General features: G+C 45.0%; 1 protein-coding gene and 1 long non-coding RNA gene across 5 annotated transcripts in view; one reads left to right on the top strand and one right to left on the bottom strand.

Annotated features, from left to right (window-relative positions):
- Positions 1–1,309, top strand: part of LOC112547328 (uncharacterized) — a 46,546-nt gene extending 45,237 nt beyond the window's left edge. For all 3 annotated transcript variants that reach the window (XR_003091046.2, XR_012900781.1, XR_012900783.1), the window contains one exon: positions 1,174–1,309. This is a non-coding gene — a long non-coding RNA (uncharacterized LOC112547328). The remainder of the gene's footprint in view (positions 1–1,173) is intronic.
- Positions 1–17,231, bottom strand: part of PRCP (prolylcarboxypeptidase) — a 59,209-nt gene that overhangs the window by 6,262 nt on the left and 35,716 nt on the right. For both annotated transcript variants that reach the window (XM_075919459.1, XM_025189238.2), the window contains exons 5-8: positions 16,049–16,206; positions 13,752–13,924; positions 9,056–9,220; positions 5,606–5,793 (exon numbers count right to left, since the gene is read on the bottom strand). In XM_075919459.1, coding sequence (XP_075775574.1) covers positions 5,606–5,793; positions 9,056–9,220; positions 13,752–13,924; positions 16,049–16,206 — 684 coding nt within the window. The remainder of the gene's footprint in view (positions 1–5,605; positions 5,794–9,055; positions 9,221–13,751; positions 13,925–16,048; positions 16,207–17,231) is intronic.

Raw genomic sequence — 17,231 nt, 5'->3', positions numbered from 1 at the left:
AAAATGTACATGGACTTGGATTTCTTGGTCACAGTCATGTGGAAATTAAGGCCTGCAGTAGGAAAACAACACTCCTTCTGGCTTTCATGGGAGATTCTGGCTGTTCCGGCCAATCTGTCAAGGGATGGCACAGGCAACACTGATATCACTTGAGGGGCTCTCTCAGTAGGGGCTTTATCTTGGAAGTTGCTGAGTACTTGGATTCTGATTCACTAGGCACTTAAGCAGGTTTAACTTTAAGCCTATGAATAGTCTCATTTACTTCAGCGCAGATTTAAAGTTAAGCTTATGTGCTTTGCTGAGCACCTTACATGTACAGAGACTGAGAATACAAGAGGGTAAAGTCAAGCAAATGTTCCTTTTTAGCCAAGTGCGCTAAAATTCAGGAGTCAGGCATTCCCCTTCATTCACTACTTGGTTATAAATGCTTCCTGTGCAACAAGTTCCAAAGCAAATCTTCATTGACAAGGATCCCAGTGAGGCTTTCAAAAAAACAAAACAAAACCACACCAAGTTTCCAATCTAAAGTTACAATTTCCCACCCCCATCATTAGTTCTTTCTCCCTGACATCACCGTCCAGTATGGACAGTGCAAACAGAACTTCCTAAAGGGCCTTGACCCTAAAGACACAGCTCATTGAGAAAGTTCCCAACCTCTTTTCTCAGACCAGGCCCATCCATCTCTCTCACCCTCAGCTCCCCCTAGAGACCAGAAGAATCTGCTGGGAGGAGCCTTCATAGTCTGATGTCATCACCCAGCTCTGAAATTTGCTACTCACAACAAAAACGCTACAATCACATGTGTTAATGGGATTAAACTGTGGTTTCCACCAATATGCAAGGTTTCTATGCTATGTCAACTGAATAGCTTCCAATAAGGCTCACTGGTAGAAAACAACTGAGGGTGAAATAGTCACTGCAAATACCAAGCTCACAAAACCAAAGATGTAAGGAAGGTGCACTCTCCCGGAGAGTCATACCACAACAGCAGTGGTTCCAGTACTGCTCACAAGCTAGAGAGGGGTGAATGGGAGAGCTCCAAGGAGCTACAGAAGTTGTGCTGTGGATTTGAGTCAACACTAACTAATGCCCCCAGCATGGTACTTTAGGTAGGACACTGCTGCTAAGCAGAGAGCAGAAGTCAAGACCATTTTTGTTTTTTATATATTTCAGGGCATTTTTTTGTGCAAGTGGAGACATCAGTTCTAGTACCCTGGCCAAATTCCAATCTTCCTGGAGAAAAATCAACCCAACAGTTCCTTCTCAATATAGTATGCTTCACTCACTGTCCTAAAACTGTTGTATGAGTTGTTATGCAGTTAAACAGCTGTTGCATTTTACTCTATGTGCGGCTGCATCTCCCTGGCGGGTGTAGGGATACTTTATGGCCCTTCAGGATAAAAAGTCATATGTTTAGTATTTATAATATGTCTGTCTGAAGGAAAGAAGGGAAACAGCTCAGCGTGTGGTACAAAGCATTTAAAATGCCCTGAGCTGGCATTAATACTTAAACATGCTTTAAATGTTTGTTTGTTCATCTGTCAATTTATAAAGCAGAACCTTACTGTACAATTTTGTGGACTCTTATTACAAACAAGTAACAATTTGTTGGAACTAAACTGAATGGGCTTTTTGAATCAATCATTTAAATAAATTTTTCCTTTAAAGCAGAGTTTCACTCTTTAGAGCAGATACCCTGCTGGGGAAGAAACAGCAAGAGAAAAATGAGAGAAAAACAATAGGCTGAATTCCAGAGAATAATCCTTGTTTCAAGCCAGGACACCTTATTTTTAAAATTCACAGCTATTTACTGAGTCCCAAAGACTAATTCTGAAATTTGTTTAAAGAAGTTTCTGTTCTAAAGAAACTTGAACAATGTGAATGATAGCACAACAGGTATTGCCAGCTGTAGGCAATCGCTACAGAGATTTGGAACTCCTCTAAGGACACAAGTTCCAAATGTGTGGGAAACAAGTGTTTATTAATTGACAACCTAATATCTAATGGATTAAATGGACTAGCCAACACCTAGCTCTTTAAAATATACCTTGTTTCATAGCCACAAATACAGTGAGCACAGATCTTTAAAAAAAATAAGTGAAGAATTTAATGGTAGAAAAAAAGGAAGAAAAGAGGTTGAGAAAACACAACAAGAACCACAAATTGTTCATTCAATTTAAGGAATTGTTTGGTTGTGATTAATGAACATGACGGCTGTAGTACGATGAAGGCCTAAAACATAAGCCCATCTAGCACAGGACTGATTAGAGGCCCTTGCTCACAGAACTAGGAACAAACAGGGCTGAGAGTGCAAGACACTAATTGGTAATAGGTCCAGGTGTAGAATAGTAATTGATACTAGGTACCAACTGCAAAACAGTAATTGGTACTGGTCATAAATGGAAAGCACATGGTACCACCAGCTCATTAAAAAAGACCTTGGTACCTAGATTTTTAGAAAGCCTATTGCAACCTTGGTACCTAGAATGCTGCTTAAGGAACAGCTTAAGGAACAGCTTAAGAAATGATTAATAGTCATTTGCTGAAAGAGTTGTCTCACGTGTTAGGAAACAGGGGTCTGTTTGTGGGTTTGGGGTTTATACTACAAATTATATTTATACTCCACTCATTTTAGTATTAAAAGAAGGATCATTCTACATATTAGAGACACTAAGAGATGGGCTGTAAAAGAATATAAGAATGGCCATACTGGGTCAGACCAAAGGTCCATCTAGCCCAGTAGCCTGTCTGCCAACAGTGGCCAGCACCGGGTGCCCCAGAGGGGGTGGACCGAAGACAATGATCAAGCGATTTGTCTCCTGCCATCCTTCTCCAGCCTCTGACTAAGAGGCCAGGGACACCATTTCTATTCCCTGGCTAATAGCCTGTTATGGACCTAACCTCCATGAATTTATCTAGCTTCTCTTTAAACTCTGTTATAGTCCTAGCCTTCACAGCCTCCTCTGGCAAGGAGTTCCACAGGTTGACTATGCGCTGTGTGAAGAACTTTCTTTTATTAGTTTTAAATCTGCTGCCCATTAACTTCATTTGGTGTCCTTTAGTTCTTCTATTATGGGAACTAATAAATAACTTTTCTTTATTCACCCTCTCCACACCACTCATGATTTTATAGACCTCTATCATATCCCCCCTCAGTCTCCTCTTTTCTAAACTGAAAAGTCCCAGTCACTTTAACCTCTCCTCATATGGGACCTGTTCCAAACCCCTAATCATTTTAGTTGCCCTTTTCTGAACCCTTTCTAAGGCCTTTTTTGAGGTGAGGAGACCACATCTGTACACAGTATTCAAGATGTGGGCGTACCATAGTTTTATACAGGGGCAGTAAGATATTCTGTGTCTTATTTTCTATCCCTTTCTTAATAATTCCTAACATCCTATTTGCCTTTTTGACCGCAGCTGCACACTGTGTGGAAGTTTTCAGAGAACTATCCACGATAACTCCAAGATCTCTTTCCTGATTTGTCATAGTCAAATTAGCCCCCATCAGACTGTACGTATAGTTGGGGTTATTCTTCCCGATGTGCATTATTTTACACTTATCCATATTAAATTTCATTTGCCATTTTGTTGCTCAATCACTCAGTTTGGCGAGATCTTTTTGAAGTTCTTCACAGTTTGCTTCCGTCTTGACTACCTTAAACAGTTTAGTATCATCCGCAAACTTTACCACCTCACTGCTTACCCCTTTCTCCAGATCATTTATGAATAAGTTGAACAGGATTGGTCCCAGGACTGATCCTTGTGGGACACCACTAGTTACCCTTCTCCATTCTGAAAATTTACCCAAACTTTGTTTCCTGTCTTTTAACCAGTTCTCAATCCATGAAAGGACCTTCCCTCTTATCCCATGACACTGTAATTTACACAAGACCCTTTGATGAGGGACCTTGTCAAAGGCTTTCTGAAAATATAAGTATACTATATCTACTGGATCCCCCTTGTCTGCATGTTTGTTAACCCCTTCAGAAAACTCTAATAGATTAGTAAGACATGATTTCCCTTTACAGAAACCATGTTGACTTTTGTCCAACAAATTATGTTCTTCTACGTGCCTGACAATTTTATTCTTTACTATTGTTTCAACTAATTTGCCCGGTACTGAAGTCTTTCCAGGCTGTAATTTCCAGGATTGCCTCTAGAGCCCTCTTTAAATATTGGTGTCACATTAGCTACCTTTCAGTCATTACAGGCAGTCTCCGACTTACGCGGATCCGACTTATGTCGGATCCGCACTTACGAACGGGGCTTTTCTCGCCACGCGTGTCCTCCGGGGCGAGAAAAGCTTCTCCCGGTGTCCCTGGTCTGCTGGGGGGGGTCCAGCGGCTTTGCTGGACCCCCCCCAGCAGACCATGGGGACAGGAGCAAAGCCACGGAGCACGCCCGCAGCTGGACAGCCATAGCGCGTCTCCCAGGTCAGCAGACCAGGGAGACGGAGCAAAGCCGTGGAGGACTTGGGCGGTCCGCCACCCCCGTCTCCCTGGTCTGCTGGGGGGGGGTGCAGCTAGTGCCCCCCCCCAGCAGACCAGGCTTTTCTTGCCTACCTCTGGGGTAAAGCAGCTGGGGGCTGCCGGGTTGGTCCTGCATTGCCGCTCCGGACCAATCCGGCAGCACCCCAGCTGCTCTGCCCCAGGCGTCCCCAAGTCAGCCGCTGCTGAAACTGACCAGCGGCTGACTACAGGAAGCCCGAGGCAGAGTTGCTCTGCCCCAGGCTTCCTGGAATCAGCCACTGATCAGTTTCATCAGCAGCTGACTTGGGGATGCCTGGGTTTCTTAAGTTGAATCTGTATTCAAGTCAGAACTGGCATCCAGATTCAGCCGCGGTTGAAACTGATCAGTTTCAGCAGCGGCTGACGCCAGTTCCGACTTACGTACAGATTCAACTTAAGAACAAACCTACAGTCCCTATCTTGTACCTAACCCGGGGACTGCCTGTAGTTACGGAATCCGATTTAAAGGATAGGTTACAAACCACAGATTTGTGGTTAGGCTACTGATTTCTGTGGTTAGACTAAAAGATTAGGCTACTGATTTCTATACTGAAAGGTAAACAGGGAAAGAGGCAGAAGGCCCTAGAATCTCTGCTAAAAGGACCTGAGAACAAAACTGGTGAAAGGGGTCCAGAAGAAAACCTCATAGACAGACAGACGGGCCAGGAACCCGGGGGAGGGGTAAGTTGATATAGACTTGGTGACAGAACTGGCAGGCAGAGCTGGGGTCTGGCAACCACTGGCAGGTGAAGTTCAGCAGCCAAGATCTCAGAGGTAAATTAAAGTCTCAAGGAGGGAGGGAAGTTCCTTTTCTGTGGGCTGGAGCATGAGACTCATGACGACAGACTGGGCAAAAGACTATGCAAACCTTTAAGCCAAATTCACCCTTCACAAATTCCCAGGTAGCTCCTATCAACTTCTTCATGAAAACGGAGGAGAAAATTGAGGAGTGCCAGGGGCTCCTGGCTATGGCTACATATTAGGTGAAACAATAAGTGGCAGGTTTGTGGTTTTGGTTCTCAAAGCCCCAGATTCTATCCCCACCAGCAACCCATGCTGGTGGAAAGGGATCATTACAGAGGCTGAAGTAAGCTCACCTGAAGATAATGTTGCTGTGTGAACTGATGTTTTTCCCTCCATACACAGAAGGAATCCAGGAAGGGCGAGGCCTCACTTTCCACAGTTTGAAGCATTCTTCAGAGAACTCATGGAAGTTCCATTTGCTCGGCTCAAACATGTCATTGACCCCATCTGTGCACATGGGCATCACCATTTCAGTGCAAGCCTGGAAGGCAGAGCAGGAGAATGTGATAGCTTACCAGTGGCCTCTGTAGGGGTATGTCTACACTACAAAGTTAATTCGAACTAACAGATGTTAGTTCGAATTAACTTTGATAGGCGCTACACTAGCGCTCTGCTAGTTCGAACTTAATTCGAACTAGCGGAGCGCTTAGTTCGAACTAGGTAAACCTCATTGCACGAGGACTAAGCCTAGTTCAAACTTACTAGTTCGAATTAAGGGGTGTGTAGCCCCTTAATTCGAACTAGTGGGAGGCTAGCCCTCCCCAGCTTCCCCTGGTGGCCACTCTGGCCAACACCAGGGAAACTCTATTGCCCCCTCCCGGCCCCGGACCCCTTAAAGGGGCACGGGCTGGCTACGGTGCCCGTGCCAGGTGCAAGCCTGCCAGCACCCAGCCAGCAGACCCTGCACCTGGCACGGCTCGAGCCAGCCACCCGATGCCCCCCAGCCCTCCCCCTCTTCCCGGGACCAGGCTGGCGGCTCCCGGGAGCTTGCCCAGGACCGCAAGAGGCGGGCACCCGCCTGGTCTAGTGCGGACATTGTGGACCTCGTCCATGACCTCTGCACTAGGCACAGGAAAGCGGCCGTCTAGGGCAGGAGAGCTGCCAGCCTGGCCACCCAGGAGCAGGTGTGCATGAAAATCAAGGTGGTCCACTGAGACCCCCAAGCCTGAGCCCTGAGCTTACAATGGCCGTCCTGGGTCAGACCAAAGGTCCATCTAGCCCAGTAGCCTGTCTGCCGACAGTGGCCAACCCTAGGGACCCTGGAGGGGATGGACCGAAGACAGTGACCAAGCCATTTGTCTCGTGCCATCCCTCTCCAGCCTTCCACAAACTTTGGGCAGGGACACCACTCCTACCCCCTGGCTAAGGCTACTCCATGGACCCAACCTCCATGACTTGATCTCACTTCTCTTTAAACTCTGTTCTAGTTGTAGCCTTCACAGCCTCCTGCAGCAAGGAGTTCCACAGGTTGACTATTTGCTTTGTGAAGAACAACTTTCTGTTATTAGTTTGAAGCCTGCTACCCATTCCTTTCCTTTGGTGTCCTCTAGTCCTTCTATTATGGAAACTAATGAAGAACTTTTCTTTATGCACCCTCTCCACCCCACTCATGCTTTTATAGACCTCTATCCTATCCCCCCCTCAGTCTCCTCTTTTCTAAACTGAGAAGTCCCAGTCTCTTTAACCTCTCTTCATATGGGATCTCTTTCAAACCTCTGATCATTTTAGTTGCCCTCCCCTCTCCCAGCCTCTCTCTTCCCCTCTCCCACCTCCTTTTCCCAGTCTCCTCGAGTTTTGTTCAATAAAGAGGGATTCTATTTTTGACCACACGTTTTCTTTATTTTGTACATCAGGAAGGGGGGCTAGGGAGGGGTAAGTGGAAGGAGATTAGGGAGGAATGGGGTACGAGCCCCCGATGGGGAGGACTGGGCTGGCTCTGCAGGCTTCTGGAGCCCCTCAATTGCCCCCTCTCTCCAGATGGCAGCCTGCGGCCCCTCAATTGCCCCCTCTCTCCAGATGGCAGCCTGCGGCAAGTGCAGCCGGTCTGATGGCCAAGTGCTGTGATGTGCCCAGTGTGGGTACTCCGGGCAATCCAAGCCAGGACTGCTTTGCAAGCGGGGCACCCCTGAGAACTGTCTGTCCGGGGTGGGGGTCGGGTCCCTTTAAGCACAGCCCTCGGCTAGCCTGAGACAGCAGCTCCACGCTCTAAGTCCTACTCTGATGCCCTGCCGGCACTGCTTCCGGCCATCCTTAACCCTGGTTCAGGGTCCACTTAATGTGGACATGCTAGTTTGAATTAGCAAAACGCTAATTCGAACTAGTTTTTTAGTCTGGATGCGTTAGTTCGAATTAGCTTAGTTCGAATTAGCGCTGTAGTGTAGACATACCCTAGGACACTTGAAATACACTAGTTGTGGTTGTAACTGCACTGTAAAGGAGGACTTCTTTGAATGGAATACATAACACAATAAATATTTGCTACATATTAAAATGCAGGTGCTGAGCCACAAACTGCTTGCTTTTCCTATATCTGTTGACCCACTGACCTCCATATTACTAGCTAGGACATATCAGAAGTGGTTCTATTTGAAGAAACCAGAATCACTTTACCCTTGTATATTTACATGGACTCAAATTAGGGGGGGGTTGTGGTTTATTTTTTCCTGCTTTGCTTCTTACAAAAAAAAAATATTGGTGTTCCAATGTCCTGGAGCCCCAGGTTCTATTCCCTATTCTGCCACTATCTTGCAGTGTGACCTCATGCAAGTCACTTCCCCTCTATGTATCTCAGGCTATGTCTAAACTTTCGCTTTTTCGAAAGATAGCATCCAATCAACGTGGATGCTATCTCGCATTTCGCTTGTGATTACTGTGGATGGAGTGGCCACCAGGGCACGTTGTGCTTTTTCCTGGAGGCCTCTTCTTTCAAAAAATCCTCTCTTCCGCATACACACACACCTTCTTTGGAAAAAGGCTTCTTCCTTATAGAAAGAGGTTTACTATGGTGGGAAAAACCTCTCCAGTCTTTCGACTTTGTCGAAAGAACCCAATAGCAGTGTGGCCGTAAGTGTAGTTTTTCTGAAAAAATGGTAGTTTTTCCGGAAAAACTCTGCAGTGTAGACATACCCTCAGTCCCCCCACTATAAATTGGGGATACTGATACTGATACTGATTTTCCATTTTCGTCTTTAGGGCTCAAAGCACTTGACAAGTGCTGTAAACTTTCACTATTGTCATTCTGACCAATTTTCCCTCTGTCCCATCTGCAAATTACCAAGACATATTCCTCATGTCATTACAAAGGTTCCACCCTGCTACCATCATACATACCAGTTCAAGATGACATTCAGGTTCTGTTAATCAATTTAACAGATGAAGACTGAAATAATGTTTTAAGCTCATCATCTAATTCATACAGATCATCTAACACAAACTTCTTTGTTGGGAAGGCGAGGCCTTCAAGCTGGGAAGGCCAAGACTATTCACAAAAGCTAAAAATAATCCCTTGACACATTTCTATTGAGTTCTGGACCAACCTGGTTTTGAAAAAAAAAAAAGTCTGACACTCAGGTGGTGCAAACGGGCACAGCTGGTGTTGATCTTTCAGTGGAGGTATGCCAATTTCTATCGGTCAAGGATCTGAAGCCATGTATTAATACAAGTTAAATGATTCTGACAGCATGAATTGAGAATTTGCAGTAAGTTTGTCACTTTGAATACTATGGAAAGGTTTATGTGTGTACCTGATAGTACCAGCCCATCAGGCCAAGATTTCCTGTAGCACTCTGAGATGTGTTAAGGCACGATGCAGCTCCTGAGTAGTTGTAGTAGACATTTGCTGCCTGGAAAACATTCTGCAGCAATAATTTGTCTGGCTGTTTAGGATTCTTCAGGAACTTGCAAACTACCTATAGCAAGAGAAAGGGGAAAAGTCTCTAATGAAGTTTGAGACAGACTGACGAACCCTGAAGATTGCTTTCTTTTGAACATTTTGTCAGTCTGAACAGCAGTATTTCTTGGACACCCGTTTTATTTGATGTTATATATTACACAGACAGACAATTCTCTTAAATAAATCAGAATAATGCACCTATAAAATATAACATGTGCAGTGCAGCTGAGTTAATTTTGCTAGTAAGACATGACATTTTGAATTTCCTGACTATTTCAACTATACAATCTTAATACTGCATTAGAGGTTTCTACATCCAATTCCCTTGCTTTATAAAATACTTTGTTTTAGAATTAGATAGAAAAGTTAATAAATAATTTGGGGTTCCTTTGGGATAAAAATTCTCATAAAATATAAATTCGCTGTATCTAGCATAATGGGATTCCAATCCATGGCTGGGGCTTCCAAATGCTACTATAACATAAATTAGGAAGTTTCTCATTTTTAAAGTGATCCTGTTTTTGATTACTCTGGCAGTTTTCTTATTTCTTCAGCTCTGGAAAACACTGGAAGGAGGCACGATGCTGCTGGAGAATTAAATCAATGCTGGGCTTGGTTTGTAGCTCAGGGTTAAATCTATCACACCATGATCTGCCTTCACACAGATTGTCCCCCTTCTCAAACAGAAGACCCTTGAGCATAGCTCCCTTCTCACTTCCTGCTCCACGGAGAGCTCTCCCTAGGCCTGAGACCTACATGAGGAAGGGCAAAGACTGAGCATCCCAATGATAAGAGTGGGATGTGCCCTGGCCCTCCCATCAGACCCCCAACTCATCCTCATCCAAACCCATCCTTAACCCACTGAGAATCTGTCAGTGCGGCTCTTGCCAGAGACAGGGGGAAGTGCACCAGGGACCTGCAGCAGTTGTGAAGTCACACAGTGTCTGTGCAAGCACTTCTGGCCACCTACAGACCTCTTGAGGCCTTCATAATTTGAGGGCAGCTCTGTAGCTTATTGTGGGAATGTGTGTGCTGGAGGGAGGGCAATGTGCATATCCTGTCCCCACGAAAAAAACACAACCTGGAAGAAATTTGGAAAGGAAAATTTGTGCAACTTTCCTCTCCCCTTAGCCTCTTTCCCCCAGATTTCTGGGGGACATAGGCATACAATCCAGCTCCCTGAAGGATGCAGAGAGCAACTCTAACTCCCCAGGAAGCTGCTGGAAGTTGGTGGTGCTCAGAAGTGGGTGTAACATATAGTAAGGCATGCATGCACACCAGATGGAAAGGAGTGTTTTGACTCCTGCTAGCTAACACAGTGTCTAAAACAGTCAGCCCCTACTGAAGAAGAGGTTGTTAGTAGTTTCAGCACAAGTTAGTGAAGTACAGATTAAGGGACCCTAGAATTGGCTGTGACCTGCAGGCTCGGGCAGTTCAGAGTTTTAATGTGAATGAGCAGGTGATAGTCAACTCCAAGTTGCCCCAGAGCAGTTTTAACACAAGTTAGCAGGTCGACGTAGAGGTTAACTCCTCTTTGTAACTAGGATTTTACCTTGTGTTAGCTCACAGGAGGCAGGAATGTACTTAGGCCTATCCTTAGGAGGAGGAAAGGTAAGTCACCAACTGTTCTGCTACAGGTTGGACCGCCCTGGTCCAACACCACTGGGACCTAACTGGTCCCGAGTGAGAGAATGTGTCGAACCAGGGGGAGGTGTCCCCTGCCACTTGCCTGGAGCTAACTGTCCTCCTGCCTCTGGCCCCTTCTACGCTCTCCCCAGCCGAGCTGTCCGTTGTGCTGCTGCTGCCCCCCGACTCAGACGCCATGGGCAGCCAGGGTTCTCCAGCCCCAGCCTGGCCTTGCATTGTTGCGGATGGTCACGTTTCCCTTGCTCCGCAGTGCCACAGGCAGCTGAAGCTCTCCAGTCCGTGGCTCCATGCTACTGTGGGTGGCCAGCCTTCTTCGGCCTCCAGCCCCATGCTGCTGCAGGTGGCTGGGGTTCTTCAGCCCCCACTTTGTGCTGCTGCAGGTAGCCAAGGTTCCCTGGACCTGCACTGCCATGGGCTGCTGGGGTTCTAGGACCCTAGCCCCAGCACTGCTGTGGTGCTCCTCCAGCCCTGCTGCCTCTGGCCCTCCTGCCATTAGGAGAGGCTGGATTTCAGAGGTGCAACCTGTATCATTATTAAGAGAGTTTTCCACCTTGGCTTGTTCCAATGCTTTATTTTGCGCCAGCAGTTGCCAGGACTCTGCCCCTGCAGCTCTAGGGTTGGCAATTCGTAGGTTTGCTACATCAGTTATTAATGTAAAAAAAATTGCTAGAATTCCAGCAGGTAACTGCTTGAGCCCCAGCACGGCTTTCATTACAAAAGAGGTACTGGCTAGTTCTCTATCCAGCTTGCTTCTGAAGAGTTAAAGGTTCTGAAAACTCACTTGTGCACTGCAGAAGGCAAGGATGAGAGTCTAAAGAGTTGCAGACAGCCCTACCTCTCTAGACCAAGCACAGGGGTGGCGGCTGAGAGACCAATCACTTCCCAGAGGGCACCATCCACCCACGCTAGAGAAAGGATTAAGTAGACACATTTGGCTATTTGAACAGATTTTCTTGCCCTAAGCTCTCAATACCCTTCTCCCTCTTACTCAGCTAATCACATTAGTTTTGTCATTAGAGCTCGCATTTCATAGAAGGTACCTAAACAGCTTAAGCCACCCACAGAGGTTGGACACATTAGAAGTGCCAAGAGAAACAGAAGGATTTTCTATTTCATCTTACTGAGTGACTGTGGCTCACTCAAACCTTTGAGCTCTATCAAAGGAAATTCAGGGATGGGAGTCAGGTGGTAAAGTGGATCCTTCAAATTGCATTTACACAGACAAGAGACTGAAATCAAACTCAGGGTATTTATGCTGCTGGGAGAGCCGCTAAGGACAGGCGACTTTCCATTCTGCCAGCCTTTCCTTCCTTTTCCCTTCCACTAGTCAAATCTATGGTTATTTTTGCATGCACATTTCAGCTTTTGCTAACAAGCCAGATCAAGTCAAGCCTACCAATGCCAACAACACAACACAACAGTACACAGTGCAAGGACATGAAAACCACACAAGAACACAATTCAGCAAACCTCTTGCTCACATCCTTGATCATTCAGTGTAGTACCTCATGCTGAAATCCATAGGAACATGCCTTAGGGACTACTCAGTATGAGCTGAAGTCCTTAGGTGTGTAATTAGTCCCCTTCACATAAACCATACTACCCACATTAGCAAGATTTTTCCAGCAGGATCAAATCCTTATATGGCACATAAAACCAAGCCTGCCTACTAAAGGAGATCAACTGTTTTTCTGTTCAAAATTTCAGTTTAATGGAAGATAATGCTAGTATTCACTTTATTTACTTTAATTTTACCTACTGTACATTATTGGTAATACGTATACAGTAGCTTGAAGTGACTCCGACGAATTCATTGAGGGGTTAATAGAGTAGAGACAAGACCAAGAAGAGGCTCAGAGGCCAGGAGCATTCGATGTAAGTAGGGCTAGCAAATGAGGGAGCGGATGTGGAGAGCTGCAGGCTGGAGGTCAGACCACAGCTGCAAAAACAATCTAGTGCCAGCACATTGGGGCTCAGAAGACCAGAGGGCTATGGAAAGATCTTCAGAGGAAAAGGCCGTAGCTGAGATCATAGCAGATGAAGGTATAAATAAGGAGTAGAGCTGAGGGAAAATAAGGACCAAAAGCCACTTTCCAACAAAGCTGGTGAAAGAGAAAAGTTTTGGGTTGGAAGATTGGCTCTACAGAGCCAACACAAGTAACAAAGAAGTAACACATTTTTTAAAATCAAGCAGTTGTGACTCATGTACATAGGGACAGCAAACCACACTGATGATCCAGAAAGTGCCATTTTTACATGATCACTTGGCAAAGCCAATTGCCCTCAGGTTTGTGGTAAGGTTTAAAAAGAGCAAACTGGAACAAGATGGTTTTAGGTGAAAAGCTAGCTGATTTTAAAATTCCCTTTCATGATTGTCAAAAGAAAAGGACCACAGGGCAACCCAAAGCCAGATACATGCACTGAAGACTAGATGCTGGCCATCTGTTATAGGAACGGAAAAAAATATAGTAGTTAAATGTGCAACCTTGTCATACTCAAAACTGTATTCCTTTAAACAGTGTGTCAGACCCTGTACAAGGTGGGTCAGAGCTGGACCTCAGGCAGAAGAGGTGGGGTTTGGGTTGCCTGAGACTCTGGCCACTGCCATTTCTTTTGTAGTAGCGGCAGTGGCTGGGAGGCCCAGGCCCTTTTAAATCCCCAGGCCTTGGGGCAGTTGCCCCCTATACACCCCCATCAGCAAGCCTAAGCAGGGAGCCTAAACAGGAAGCCCTGTAACGAGTTTTGATAAACACAATATATTAATTGAGACAACCTATTATTTCACGGAATCAGTGAGCATCCTGGATTTTCTTAACTTTTTAAAAGCAGCAATTTGCAGTAGATCAACTTGTCCCAGCCTAAAGCCGAATCATTTATAGAAGAAGCAGACACTCACTTACCTGAATAGGCCAAGCTGGCAGGGGCTGTAAGAAGTCAGCTTTATATGGATAGTTCACCATTGCCAAATTTACCCATGTTTCACTTAGCCAAGCTTTCAGCACAGCAACATCTTGCTTGGTTTTTAATGGGCTGCATAAGTGAAATGCGCTGGAAAGCCACTTCAAACCATCATCTAAGCAAGACGACATATAGATTAGTGGTTAATGCCCTGGAGTCAGTCATACATCATAAACGCTATGGATGGTAAGGCCCCGAAATATGCCACAGTTAGTGCAACTTCTTTTCCTAATGTGTAATTAATCCACTGATGTTTCCTCTTGAGTACATGGGCATTCCTGAAAGCAGAATCTGGTCCAGTGTGTTTTTCAGTGAATGAATTACTGGGGGGGGGGGAGGGTATGTGGATAGTGCATATTAAGCATATTAGGTTAATGTGAATCTGGTTGGTGTTTGGAGAACATGGTGTCTAACATAGTGAACACCACAGAGCAAGCCTTTCTTTTCTGAAAGGAAAGATCAAACCTTCTAGTTAAATACATGAGAGCCGTCAGTAGATAACTCAGGATTCTGCTTGCCCTTTTCTCCCTTGTTTTGCCTGACTAAGAATCCCTCTGCCTCAGTTTTCCAATTCTATAAACCAACTTATAATACTGATCTCTCCAGTGGGTCCTGAACTAGAACAGCAAAATAAATTATAAAATTCTTCATCTCTACATAGGCTGCAAACCCACCTGATTGCTCCACCCTAACACATAATGATGGATAGGCCAATGTCCAAATAAGATTTTCCCTTCCTCCTTTTCTGTTTATTTTAAAGCTAGTTTAAACAGAAAACCAAACAGATAATCCGTAAGATCTTTCCCATTCCCCTCCATTCACCTTTTCTCATGAAATTAAGGATGTTGCCTTCCTTCCTAGTCTGCACCAGGCTGGAATGCGACAGATTCCTAAAACAACTCTGATCTGAATCGAACTCCGGATCTGAAGTTTTGCCAGTGGTCAGGAACATTTAGACTTGGATTTTACACCCCATAAAACCAATACAAACCATATGCTATGCCATCAGAAAGGTCTATTTTTAAAGTTACCTTCCCATTTTTGAAAGGTTGATACCATGAGACTTCAGAAACAGCATTCCAGTGATAGCAAAGCTTTCTTTTACCCATTCCAAATAAAAGAAATGGCTTAACTCTCTAGATCTAGACTAATGTGTGCTATTTTTTGTCACTTTTAAACAACCTAGTGATTTTCCATGAAAAACTAGCTGCAGTACCGAGCATGCAGATGTAACATGGACTGTTAGGCTACTGCAAAAAAAAAAAGTGAACAAATCTAGAACTCAAGCAGCATGGAAGCTTTTCTGGGGGGGGGGAGGGGGTTCCTATTTCCATGTGATAAGATAACATATTCTACCTGTGTCTGATTTCACCTTCAAAGCCGATTCTAAATTGTCTCATTTAAAAAGCTATTTTTAATGTAAAAGCTATGTTAAAAAAAGAACGATACACATGACAATCTCTCACACTTTGTGCAATTTCAAAATTTAAACTGATCAGAGCGATAGCTAGTAGGGATGTTAAAATTTGATTAAAGAGCTAATCAAGTAGTTGATGGAATTTCCGTCATCTACTCAATTAGTTGATAAGAGGTAGGGTGGGGTACTCGCTATCCTGGCTGCACCTTTGCCTTTGAAATGTAGTTAGAGCCCTGAGGGGCTATTGCCACATTTCAAGGCAGAGGCAGCGCAGCAGGGAACCCGGGGCGAGCAGGGACTCAAGCTGCTTCAGTCCCCACTGGCGGAATTTCTCACTGGGGCTCTGCCTCCCCTGCTATCCCTCCCCCCGTGTAGACAATGCTGAGGGGGAACCGGCTTTTAAGCCAGCTCCACCCAGCACCGGCTCCTGTTTTCCTCCCCTTGCTGCCTCTGATAGAGAGGCAGCAAGGCACGGGGGGAGCGACTAATCAACTCAACTACCCAATAAGCTTATGCCTATGCTTATCGGGTAGTCAACTAATCGCTTACATCCCTACTAATTAGTCTGTATCCACAAAAACACCCAGAAGTTCTATAGCACTTTAAAGATTAAGAGATTTATTTGGGCATAAGCATTCCTGAGCAAAAGCCCACTTCATGCATCTGAAGAAGTGGGGTTTTGCCCACATAAGCTTATGCCCAAATAAATCTGTTAATCTTTAAAGTGCCAGAAAATTTACAATGATGCTCTTTAAGCAAACTGCTTGAACTTTGTGATCCTTTAAAAAGCATGATTTCAAAAAGGTCTTGCCAACTTCCTACCTGTAGAGGAGACACGGTTAATGGCCTCCCATGAATTCAGGATGCTCTCTGAGCAGCACTGTCCACTCTTTTTGAAATCATTTGTCACTATACTGTAGAAAGTGCCACAAGGTACCAAATCCTCAAACTGCCAGATTGGGGCAGAGGCTGCAAGAGCTCTATGGATGGAAACAGAAAGACAAGATTGTTTGGTGAAACATGTGTGTCTAGCACCTCTAAAAATAATGAGTCTCTGTCCATATGGCAATGCTTCCCTCACAAATTTCCTGTTGTAATTAGAAGTGTCTAAAAATAGATGTTTATAATTCATCTGGGACATGCACTCTTGACTGAGATTTACGTGAACAATACATACATTTACAAAAATATTCCACAGGGTGGAGTGCAAAACAAGTGGGAGTTTTAGCCATGTCAGATACTAGGTCACAGATTTTTTTTTTTAAATTGCTAGCTTGTGTATGTTTATATTTATTTGGACAATAGTGTCAAGAGACCCCAACTGAGAAATCAGGCCTGGTGTAGTAGGCGCACGCGTGCGCGTGCATGCACGCACACACACACAAAATAAAGAGACAGTCTGCCAGAGACCTTACCATCTTAATAAACAAGGCAAACAAAGAGTGGGAGAATTATTATCTTATTTTTAAAGATGGGACTCTGGGGCACAGAGCGGCTAAGTGACTTACCTACGGTCACATGAATGTCTACGGAGGCACTGAACTCAGAGCTCTCCTGTCTCAGACCAGTGCCATAACCAAAAGACAATCCTTTGCCAAAAGCTAAACAGTAATCCACAGTACAAAACAGCAGTGGCTGCCTAGGTCACAAAAGCCACAGAAGGCTGCAGATGCTAGCTTTGTGGCAGGAGAGCCTCAGGCACTACAAAGCAAAGTCACCAAAAAAACCTTCCCATGATAAGTGAAGTTGTCCAAGGAAAGACAGCATCCAGTAGTCAACTCTTGGAACAGCTGGTCAGTCTGCTTGCTGAGGTAAAGACCACATTTATTACAAACAACTCTACTAACTCCCTTGCATGTTTGCTGTGGGGTGGGAAGGGCAGATAGAGGCACTTCTCTTACTTCTAGATACCAAGAAGAGAATTTCTGATCACAATTGCATCGTGGGAAACCCTTCCTCTCCCACACCATAGTGTATCCCGGAGCCTCTCTTTTTCCTTATGATG

Source organism: Pelodiscus sinensis, chromosome 1 (genome assembly GCF_049634645.1).
Source record: "Pelodiscus sinensis isolate JC-2024 chromosome 1, ASM4963464v1, whole genome shotgun sequence".
In the NCBI taxonomy this organism is placed as follows: domain Eukaryota; kingdom Metazoa; phylum Chordata; order Testudines; family Trionychidae; genus Pelodiscus; species Pelodiscus sinensis.
Note: the sequence above shows the minus strand (reverse complement) of the source record. Positions and strands in the feature narration are given on the sequence as shown.